The sequence below is a fragment of the Diabrotica virgifera genome, chromosome 6, assembly GCF_917563875.1.
Source record: "Diabrotica virgifera virgifera chromosome 6, PGI_DIABVI_V3a".
NCBI classification, from domain to species: Eukaryota; Metazoa; Arthropoda; class Insecta; order Coleoptera; family Chrysomelidae; genus Diabrotica; species Diabrotica virgifera.
Genome location: NC_065448.1, coordinates 140,596,400 through 140,608,927, shown reverse-complemented (window position 1 = coordinate 140,608,927; position 12,528 = coordinate 140,596,400). Strand labels below are relative to the sequence as shown.

The following is a 12,528-nucleotide window of genomic DNA, read 5'->3' as shown; positions in this document are numbered from 1 at the left end:
TTATATTCCAAAATAATAAAAATTGTTATTATGAAAAGTTATTTGGAATTAGAAACTATGTTTTAATATACAATTATATCCTTCTAATTAACAAAAAAATTTTTTCAATTTCATCATTTTATTACATTTATGATAACTATTTTATTATCAATTTTACGAAAAAAAATTATTCCTCATAAATGCTCTACCTGGTCTAAAATCTAAGATACAACCATAATATCAAACTTTTTCAATTTTATACGAGGTATGTAAAAAATATGAATTTCGCTAACAGTTAAGTGCCCTTAAAGTGCATAATATTTCAATTAAAAGGACGTAATTGAACAATGGAACTTAGTTTTATATTCCAAACAACTTTTCTTAACAAAATTTTTCAATATTGTGAAATTTAAAGGTGCTTTACTCTTGAGTGAAATTCATATTTTTTGACATACCTCGTATAAAATTAATAAAATTTGATATCTCATGGTTGCATCTCAGATTATAGATGATGTAGAGTATTTTATAAAGAATGACTTTTTTTCGTTGAGCTGATAATAAAAAAGTTATCAATAGGTTCCAATTTAAACCGACATACTGTATAAGAACTAAAAAAATTTTTTTTGTTGAACCTTTATTATTGTTGAAGCTTATTATTAAATGTATTTTAGGTAAGTTTTACAGAAAAAAGTTTTGATCACTTTGTATAAACATTTTTTAGCAGGAAATTTTCGGTTGTTTTATTACATTATTTTATCTTTCTTAATTTTGTCAAAAAGAAATTGTTTATTTCATTTCTAAAGTAAAATAAATTAGTGCATTTTAAATATTGCATCCTAAGCTTTAAAAAAACACCTAGAAAATTGTAATAGATCTATTCAAACTTGAGTAATATCGTCTTAAAATGGTAGTAATTCTGTAAAACTACAAAGTTTTCAAAAATTATATTTTTTGAGATGTCGTATCATTTGAGTTAAATTTTTGAGATTTTTTCTGAATAAAACATCGTTTAGTAAGATGTTTTAAGATGTTTGAGAGGTAGGTAAGTTGTGCAAATTGAGTTTTATAAGTAAAATTGTATTAGTTCCACATTTTTAAATAATTTTTAAACAAAATTCATGTAAGTTTCACTTTCCGCCCACACCGTACTTATACCCATACATTTTATTTCTTTTTGTTATAACCATAAGATAGCTTGATTGTTCTTATTTCATGTCCAATTTGTGAAATTTCATTTGATCCATTAGTTAAAGAATAACATTGACATAACTCAACCATGCACTTCGCCGAACGCTAGTTTACAGTGCGCCAATGTTTGTGAGAAGGGTGACTTTAGCGTTATAAATAAAAAATAATGGAAGTTATAGATTTAATTTTAGAAAAATCTTTATATAAGGTTTATTTTGTAAGATTGTCTGAATTTTTCAATGGACAAGTCAGTTTTTTTTTCTAGAAGTAATATTTTCGGAGTTATTTAAAAAAACATCTAATTTCGCAGTTCATTTGTTTAATAAAAAATGAAGCACCCACTTCTCGATTAGAACTTTTTGATAAGTTGTTTATTAGATACTTCTTAATGAAATTACAAAAAGTTCTATCTTGTTTGATTTTTTCTGAAGTGAAAATCTATATGCACTCCCCTATAAACCAAAGTACGGAACAACAGTTTGACCTAAATGCATTTAAATAGCGCAGGCTAGTTTATAGCGAAATGTTAAAACGAAATTAGCATATATTTAAGAATTACATTTATTTTATGTCCTCACCAGAAAACACCATGTTGGTATTCGCGGTGTGCAAGTACTCGGAAGGGATAAGCGAAACGATCGTGCGCGAATAGCGGAGAAACACTGCAACTTTCTTAAATAATTCATATTGTCAATTGAAATTGTCAAATTGACGTACATTTCATACCTATTGTCATTTAAGAAGAAAAAATATATATTGCTTCACAATATTGATATGATATGCAATTATTTTATAAAGGTAAATTTAATTAATTAAGAGCAGAATAAATAAAGCAAGAACGACAATTAAATCATTGAACGGAGTTTTGTGGACTACCGAGATAGGGAAACAAAGAAAAATGCGAATATACAACACCATGATAAAGAGCACATTGGTATACGGATCCGAAACATGGAGAATAAAGGAACACCTAAAACGAAAAATAGAAGCTACTGAGATGGACCTAAGAAGAGCAAGTAGAACATCGAGATTGGACCGGGTTAGAAATGAGGAAGTAAAGCGAAGAATGAATTTACAGGAAACGGTTGTAGAATGCATTGAGAAGAAACAATTAACGTGGTACGGACATGTTCAGAGAATGGGGGATGAAAGACTGCCAAAGAAAATTATGAAATGGATACCCACAGAAAACAGAAAAAGAGGAAGGCCAAGAACGACATGGATACAAGGAGTAAGACGATCAATGAGTGTACGAGGATTAGAAGATGAAAACTGCAATGATAGAAGATATTGGCAACAAGGCATCGGACAACGTCGGAGGACGTTTTGAACCCGAATTTATATATATAAATTTAATTAATTGTATTTTGCTTGCAGTACTGCATTTTAATAACTAATTTTATTTACTACATACAATTGTTTACGTTTTAATAACATAACCTAAATCTTATTTTTTCTTCTTATTTTTTTTGGACTATGGACTTGACAATTATCCAGTAACCAGGACCATATGATTGGCCAATATAATTAAAAGTGCGAATAAAAGTGCAGAGTGAAGAAACCAGGTGTCGCTTTTCCGAACTTGCACGGTCCCAATACCTTGGCGCTGGCGTGGCCATAGTGCACGCTGGTTTCCGAGTCAGAAAGCCGAGTCTGTGTGCGAATATCCTTCGTATTTAAACGGGTTTGTCAAAAGTGCACCTGCGCGCTGTTATTAGGATTATCCGCACACAAACTCAACTTTCTGACTCGAAAACCAGCGTGCACTATGGACGTGGACGTGCCCTAAACACAAAAGAGTCTTCACAAAAAAAACTAATGTAGCAAAAATATGCGTATATTTTTCAAAAAATACAAGCTTATTTTAAGAAAAATATTACTTGGATATGAGAACCAAAACTACCAAAGGCCTAGAATGGATACGATTTTCGCTCATAACATAATTTAGCTTCTACTTGAAGATGGGCAACGGTTTTTATTTATTTATTTAATAATCTAACTTTTATACAATGTCGGTGGGTTGGTTCAACTTATATTTTATTTTTTAGGTCAAGATGAGACGTGCTCAAATACTTGGATTAATAATCTTGTGCTATATTTTCCAAATGACTGAAGAAGTTATCCAAAACAATTCTGCAAAATATACACCAAGTTATAAAGTACTTGAACGGGACGTTTTAATTAATAAAGTTTCTCTAACACAAAATGGATATATTCAGGTTAGTATAAAATTTAGCTCCATAATTTCTTGGGTCACATACTTCGTGTTTAAACTAAGATAGTTTTTTCTTGTAAAGTAAGTTATTATTAGTGATTAATAATTAATCTTTGTTCCTATTCGGTCGTCCTGTTCGGACATCCTGCCACCTTTAATTCTTAATTATGTTTCAAAATTGCTATATATATTTTTCTCTACCTTCTATAATTATGAAGCAATCGTTCAGTAGGGCTCTGCGTCTTCTTTTTTATTGTGGTCCCAAGATATACCTAGTTAGTGTTTATCCCTGGGTTTTCAGGCCTTGCACAATTCCCTTCAATGTCAGCTTGTTTACACCACATCTAAGCACCAGATGACTAAATAGGCGGTGATTTTTTTCAGTTAAAGAGCTTTATCGGAGATTTTTCAGCTAAGAATTGTATCATGCAAAGGGAATTAGAATTTTGACAAGATGTTGTTATGTCATATTAGGGGATGTTACACAATGAAGGACATGACCTCAGTAGCTCAGAATCGGAAGATATGTGGGGTGGATTTTTAAGGGATGTTGTTAGTTTACTCTTATTAGCAGAGAAATGAAAAAATATAGAAAAATCAAAATAAGGATGTCAAAAAAAAATAAAATATTGGGCGCCACTAGTTACCTTATGGGAACCAAAAATATACAAAAAATAGAAATATTAACAGAAAGTAATAATATGTAAAATACTTTTATATGAAAACAAATATGGTGTGAAAACAAATATATCGTGAAAACAAATATATCGTGACTTACCTTATCTACTCTATACTCAGCCAATTCTTTATTGTTCTTACGATACAAGAGAGAAGAAAAAGAGAAATAATAAATTTGTATTTTGAAAATCAAACCTTATTTATTAGAACAAAAAAACGAATTTATGAATCTGTGATCTCATGGTGTTCCAAATTGAGATCGAGATTACCAAACAAAAAAAAATTAAAGAAAAGTTCTACATAACAAAAAATTATACCTTGTGTTACAATCATTGTCTTGGTCCTTCTTGATGGTTGTTAAGTCCAAGGCGCGATTTCACTTCACTTTAAAGTCACTTTATAAATGATTGATACAGCAACAGTACATAATTGATGAAACCATAGTTCATAGAAAAATCTTTATAGAAAAATTCAGCATTGTATGCATTCTGCATTCTTAAAAACAAATTAGTTCTACTCGAACAAAAATATTAAAAGTGATTTGTTTTATAGTTCATTAAACGGAATCAAAAAATATTAGAATGAAAGCAAACTTCATGCTTTAACTAGGGTGTTGAATCTAGTAACACAAAATGAAAACTTCTTCTGTATAATTCCTGGATCTGACTGCATGTAAAAAAAGTGATACCAAAAGTGGTAAACAATATCGAGAATAGCCTAACAACAGCTAAAATTGCCGGAGTTCCGTTGTCACGTAATGCATCGCCGGGCTGAGTTCTATCAGCCGGCCGAAGAACTTGTAACTACATTTTACTTTCACTAAGCTGGAACTGACTGCAACTCCAAACTAAACTACACTTGATGACGACTATAGCAGAACTCTCTGCCAAACAAAACTTAACTCCATGACTGCCCTAACAGAACTGAACTTGAAAATGGACCTAACAGAACTAACTGTCAGACCAGACAACTCGACAACTCGATGGCGGCCCTAACAGAACTAAACTTAAAGACGGCCCATATGGAACTTACTCTTCTCTCCTCAGACTCTAACCAAAACGCCCTATCCAAAATCATCACACGATTTTTCCCATCGACAATCCTACGATCAATTAAAGATTTAAAACACTCAATCAATTAAATATTTGCCAATAAGAAGTTGCAATTTACGCTTCAAGTTGAACCCTCTGGCGTATACCAAAACAGCTCGACCAATCGCAAAAAAACAAACAAGCAGATCTCAATATTTCGTAAGAAAACAAAAAAAAAACGCTGACTTGGACGCATTTACAGCCAAGGCCCGTTCTCATATGCGTCATCAAAAAGAACACTTGTTGGATTATATAAACACACTCAAAGGCTCTTATCGGCATTCCAACTCTAAAATAAATAAAACCCCGTCTTTAAGACTACTTACCAAAGAATTATGACCAAAATTCCTTTGTAGGTTGTTAGATAAATTAAAAAAATAGAGATACGAACACGCATGACAATCGAGGAAATAAGAATTTATCGATTCAATACTGTGAGAAACAAACTACGTCATACCTACACACTCCAAAGCGATAGATTTGCGAGATTCAACAATCTCTGAAAACAAACATGCATTCAACGATTATGATATACAGGGTGTAACGAAAGTGTTACAAATGTAAACTAGATCGAAATTTCAAATAACTTTGGTACCGTTACAAAATATCGGAGTTAAAAATATTTCGGAGCTTTTTTTTAATGAGCTGATATCTAATAATCGAGTAGATTCCTCTTGCAATCCAGGATATTCGCAACTTTCTTTGCAGGCAAAATATTTAGAACACGTCAATAATGTGTTTTTTAACGAACCATATAACATAATGGAGAAGACCATTGCTTTCACAAGCCTCACCTTTGTATGTATGCTGAAGTTGTTACGCCATATTTTGGTGAGCTTTGTAATTACTCACTTGGCCATTGCTGATATTTTATAGATTCCTTTGGTGCATTCTCCGGAGTTGGTTATAACGGTACCCAGATAAATATGAGCATATTTTTTTATTGATTGACGGCAGCACTGCTTCAAAACTCACTCGTTCTATTCTAGCAACTTCGTCAATCTTCCAATGATTCAGCGAAAAGTAATGTCTCATCTGCGTACCTGAATACGTATGTAGGTATTCTGCGTATTCTGAGATTGCTTCGTGCGCAATGGATTCTCCATAGTTTTTGACTCCAACTGTTTTGACATTTCTACAGATACCCGCACTTTTGCTGAGTTTTCTACGTACAGGTTCTCTAATTATACACCTAGGTAATTTTTAGGACATATTTCCTTCAGATATTTCTGTATCTGACACAGTTAAATGCTTTACTGTTATTAATGACAGTAAACCCAAAGACTGGTGTGTGCTTACATTGAATTTTCTTGAATTTTCTGTGATGTTCTGGAGCCCCAAGATATTCTGCAGCATGCTAGCGTGCGGTATAAAGGTAATGATGCGTAATTGTCGCATATCTCTTAGGATCCTGGTTTGTGGATTGATACAGAGACTGAGGTGGTCCAATCAGGCCACTTACATGTTTGCCATAAGCTTGGGTAGATTCTGTAGATTAGATCTATCCCCACTTCACCTCTTGCCAGGATCATTTCTGCTGTTACCTAATCTATATCTGAAGATTGGTCTAATAGTTATTGGCTCTAATTCAATATCATCTGCTGTAATTATGGGTGGTTGTTATTTTATGATCGGCCATGAGATTTTTGTACTGTGACCTCCATCTTTGAGTTATTTGTGCTTTATTTGTTAGGATCTCTCCACTCTCTGATCTCTATCTAAGTAAGATATTCTAAGAATTCTTCTGTAAAGTCACAACTTCCACTTTTCTCATCAACGCTTTGGTTAAAGTGGCTGCCTGTATACCGTAGAGGAGAATATTAAATATGTAACGTTTAAGCATTCGTCTTTTTATGTCGACACTCAAAGTTCTATTGTAAAAAATTGTTTCATTTTCATAAACAAATTACGTGTATTTTCAATTTGGTTTGTTAGATCATTTGCAAATTCAGTATTCTCATTTATTAGTTCAAAGTTAATTTTTATATCTATAAACGCGTCCGATATTTTGGCCATCAATAATAAGTTGGACATTATTATTTGGTTTGTCGATAGAGTCAAAATGTATCGAGCAATGGAATATTTTGGGTATCCCAAAAAAACTGATCAGGCTAGAAAAATTGACACTAAAACAACTCTGCCTGTGAAATTGCTTGGCACGGTCAGATTGCAGATCAATTTACGGTTGCAAAAGGCTCGATCCCTTATCCACCACATTATTCAACTTAGTGTTAGAAACTGTAATCAGAAAATACAGCATGAAGATGGAAGAAACAATGATGAAAAATGAGCACCAGTGCTTGGCATTTGCTGATGATCTAAGGATCCTAGCAACAACCACGAAAGAATTAAGGAGAGCTGTGAAGAAAATTATTGAAGAAGCACAGAAATTCAGAATGGAGATAAATCAAAACAAAACCAAAAACATGATCAAGGGAGGGACAGAGGAAAAAAAGAAGAAGAATATTTTAGTGTGAGGTCTGCAAGTGGTAAAACCTATAGTTTTAAAAGAGTGGACAATTTTGAATTCCTGGGTGTACTATTCCATGAAAATGGAAAATAGACCAGGGCGTATCTGTGAAAAAACGTCTATTTTTGGATGTGCGAGGCGGCTTTCGGATTTTTGCAGATAAAGTTAGACGACAACTTCAACAATAACAATTGACTTGTGCTTCTTCTCAAATATGCCCGAAACATTAATAAAAAAATTAAAATATTTAAAAATTTCGAAAAACATCGATTTTTTCTACTTTCTTTGCTCATAACTTTAAAACGATTTATTTTGGAACAAAGTCGTAGGGAAATAAAATAAAGATAATTAAATTTTGTGTGATAAACGACTGGTTAAAAATGTCTTAAATTATTACCCTTTCTGCAAAATAGCAATAAATACAAAATAAGGGGGCAAGATAGGCCTGTTTTTATTCAAGGTTTTTCAACCACTTCGGTTGCACTTAGAACTTTCATAATTCGCTTAGAAAATTCTTTTGCAGAATAACTTTTTTAAAAAAATTTAGATTGAAAAATTATTATGCAAAATCTATTAGGTCGATTTTAACCCTCGTAAGGCGGTGCGGGGTGCAGCTACACCCCTGACCTCGTTTTTCTCACCTATCTTTTTTAATAATTTTTTTGATTTTTGTCCATTTTTTATTCCCATTAAATTCAGTTCTAAACGCACTCCACCCATTACAGCATTTAAAACTCTTTGCGTTTACGTGTTTTTTTGGAAAAATGACTGTAGGGTGCAAATGATGAAAATTTCATATCCTGAATTGGACGTTTCTGATGTTCCACCTGGAGCTAACAGAGCTAAGGGACGCATCTAAACATTCCGTATATGTATTTGGCACCTAGAAGTTTTCTATTGGTTCCTTGCGGCACACGGCCATATTTCAACCATTAGGCGGCGAGGTGCCATTCAGGTATACGGAATATTATTCGGTGCGAAATTCATATACGGAATGTTAAAAAATATTCGTAGACGGAAAAAACAACTTTTTATTAGAGTCGACTAAAAGGAGATTGATTTTAAAATACTTGAATGTATTATTAAATAAAAATAAAACAATAATTATAGTATTTGGAATGTTATTTAGTGCGAAATTCATATGCGGAATGTTTTCATAGACTAAAAAAGACGACTTTTTATTAAGTCAGTTAAAGAAGACTGATTTTAAAATATTTTGTTAATGTATTATTAAAGAAAATAAAACAATTATTACCTATATGGAATGTTATTTGGTGAGAAATAATGCAAATGGTATAGATTTGAGAGACATTATTTCTTTATTTGACTAAGGTTTCGCTTTCGCAGAATTTTTAATGACTTGCACGTGTTGTTTAGTATGTTAAGATATGTTTCAGCTATTCAATTCTGTTGAAGTTTAGGGCTGTGTGCTACCAGACGAAAATAGTCGTCTTTTTTATCTACGAAGTACGAACATTTAACATTCCGTATATGAATTTCGCACCAAATAACATTCCATAATATGCTATAATTCTTTTATTTTTATTTAATACTACATTTAGTATTTTTTGTTAATAGTTAGTTAGTTTAGTTGTAGTAATACAACAAGTATTTTAAAATAAATCTTCTTTTAATCGACTCTAATAAAAAGCTGTCTTTTTCCGTCTACGAACATTTAACATTCCGTATATGAATTTCGCACCGAATAACATTCCGTATACGTGAATGGCACCTCGCCGCCTATTGGTTGAAATACGGCCGCGTGCCGCAAGGAACCAATAGAAAACTCCTAGGTGCCAAATACATATACGGAATGTTTAGATGCCTACGGGACAGGTCGGTGTTACCTATGTCAGAGAAAAAAAAAACGAAAGTCCCGGCATAAAACTGTATTGTGTGTAAAAACCTTGTGTTGATCACTCTGTGAAAAATTTCAATTTGTTTGTCGTGCAACGATAAAAATTTTTTTTAAGAAGAAATGAGTATTTTGTTTGTAAAATTATGTTTTATAGTTAAATTAACAAGTCGAAATTATCTTTCAAATCAATTTCCCCGACGTTTACATATAAAAAATGGATATACAGATGGGGTGCAAATGCACCCGCACCGTTGTTTACGTAAGAATTTAAGCACCGCTTTACGAGGGTTAATAAAATTTGGTGGACGGTTTAAGTATATCGTAAGAATTTTCTAAGCGAATTATGAAGCTTCTAAGTGCAACCAAAGGGGTTGAAAAACATTGAATAAAAACAGTCTTTTTTGCCCCCTTATTTTCTATTTATTGCTATTTTGCAGAAAGGGTAATAATTTAAGACATTTTAAACCAGTCGTACGTTATACAAAATTCAATTATCTTTATTTTCTTTCCCTACGACTTTGTTCCAAAATGAATCGTTTTAAAGTTATAAGCAATGAAAGTAGAAAAAAATCGATATTTTTCGAAATTTTTAAATATTTAAATTTTTTTATTAATGTTCCGGCAATATTTAAGAAGGAGCATAAGTCAATTATAATTCTCAAAAGGTGGGTTCATTGCATCGCGATGTTTTGCCTTAAAAGAGGCAGAATATTTATATTCCCTTCAGAGTTGTGACTGCATAATCTTCACTGATGATGCATAAGGATGCTGAAATAGTTGCTATATGGAGATGGTAGTCCAACTCTGAATCGAATATAAACAAAACCTGCCTTGAACCCTTTTTCATCTTTTTCATTTTACTCAGTTTTTGAGTATTTAGAAACTGTCTTTCGGTCCTTTTCCTAGACGAAGAGAAGGTAAATGCGTGGCCTAAGTGTCCTCTATTTGCTTTCTCCTATTTTCGTCGTCTCTACGTGATTATATATTGTAAAATCCGGAGATATGGGATGCAGCCAGAAAGCGGTTTATTAACGAAAAGTCTTAGATTTAAAATATTGTTTATTATATTTTTATTTCAATTATTCTAATTGTTTAAAAAGTAGTAAACTTTGTATCTGGGGCTTTTCGTTGTTTTCCTCGTAATACGAGAGATGTCGCTGATTTGCGTCTCAAAAGGTGGGTTCATTGCATCGCGATGTTTTGCCTTAAAAGAGGCAGAATGTTTATATTCCCTTCAGAGTTGTGACTGCATAATCTTCACTGATGATGCATAAGGATGCTGAAATAGTTGCTATATGGAGATGGTAGTCCAACTCTGAATCGAATATAAACAAAACCTGCCTTGAACCCTTTTTCATCAATTATAATTATTGAAGTCACCTAACTTTATCTACAAAAATCCGAATGCCACCTCTCACATCCACCTCAAAACAGATCTGCCCTCGTCTAAAAGAGAAATGGGAGCTCGATGCAAGAATAGCAAAAGGGAATAAAATATTAGGTAGTCTAAGAGCCCTAATGAACTCAAAATACGTTTCTAGACAAGGCAAATTCAAAATATATAAAACAGTAATTAAACTCACAATAACATGCCTGCGAGGCATGGACATTAAATAAGGAGGAAGAGGATACTCTGGAAAGATGGTAAAGGAAAATACTGAGACGCCTATTCGGAGGACGGAGGACAGAAGACGGGTGGGAGAGACGAACCAACAATGAATTATTGACTTTGTACATAGAACCTACCATCACCATGTTCGTCAAGTCACAAAGAATCAGATGGTTGGGACATGTAGCGAGAATGGTAGTAAACAGAATGCATAAACTAACTATGACTAGAAAACTAATCGTTTCGAAAAGAAGAAGTAGTCCCAGAACGCCGCTTATTAATAAAGTGAAGGAAGACCTTAAACACGTGAAGGTGAGGCACTGGAAAAGAAAATCACAAAATAGAAGTTAATGGAGAAGTATTCTCCATCAGGTTCTTCAGAGTAGTTAAGAATTTTGTTCAAGTTGTGTTTAAAATAATTGTAATTAGTTCATATTATGATTATGTTTTATAAAGTGCCATAGGTCTTTTGCGTAGGCGCAAAATTTGGCGTCAATGTATTTTTATGTATTCATTTTTTTCGAATTCTGAGAAAACCAACAAGTATTGTTGAAAAATTTAAATGCACAATGAAAGATTACATTATTACCGAGGGCCGAAAGTCCCTTAGAATAAACAAAGATATTTGAAATTAAAAATCACACTATTTTTTCCCTTTTTTACCCCTGTAACTTATTAAAATAAACGTTAGAGAAGTTTTCAGGGACTTTCAGCCCTCCGTAATAATGTAGTCTTTCATTCTGCGTTTAAATTTTTCAAAAATACTTGTTAGATTTCTCAGGATTCGAAAATAATTAATGCATTTAAAAGCATTGGCCCGAAAAATTGCGAAGAATATTGCTCTATTAAAAAAGATATATGTAATCTCCCGTACTTTTATTTTCGTTTAAGCCAATTTTGAACAATCAAATAATAATTTTGTTATGACGAAAATTCACAGATCATCCGGTATATTATTATGTCCTGTTTACATCCGACATTATGTTTTAGTAGTTTTAATTTGTTACGAAACGACTAACAAATGCTGACCAAAAAACGTTTCCGGAGTCATGGTAGACTTGATTAATGGACCATATTATTCTGTACAATGCTCGTATTTTCACCCTTATTCACAAGAAATATGAACTTAGTTACTATCTGAAAGTTCCCAGTGCAATTTCCAGAGTGATGGAAGGAAAAGTTTTTTAATGCATGTGAGGATAAACAGATGATAAATTAATCCCAAGTTTGACTTATAACTCGTTAAAATAGAACGCGCTAGAAACCACAGAAAATATAGAAGCACATTTCTTACAGTACCCGACATTCGATAAAAAAGTTTCAGTAGTAATTACACAAGAGCTCTAAAATTATCGATTTGTATCCCGAGTAACACTTTGACATTTTAATTTCACGACCCGAAAGGGAGTGAAATTATGTCAAAGGGTCACGAGGGCAAAA

General features: G+C 32.7%; 1 protein-coding gene across 1 annotated transcript in view; it reads left to right on the top strand.

Annotated features, from left to right (window-relative positions):
- LOC114325322 (uncharacterized) overlaps positions 1-12,528 on the top strand; it is a 63,141-nt gene that overhangs the window by 3,502 nt on the left and 47,111 nt on the right. The window contains exon 2 of the mRNA XM_050654048.1: positions 3,216-3,386. Within this exon, the coding sequence (XP_050510005.1) occupies positions 3,216-3,386 (171 nt within the window). The remainder of the gene's footprint in view (positions 1-3,215; positions 3,387-12,528) is intronic.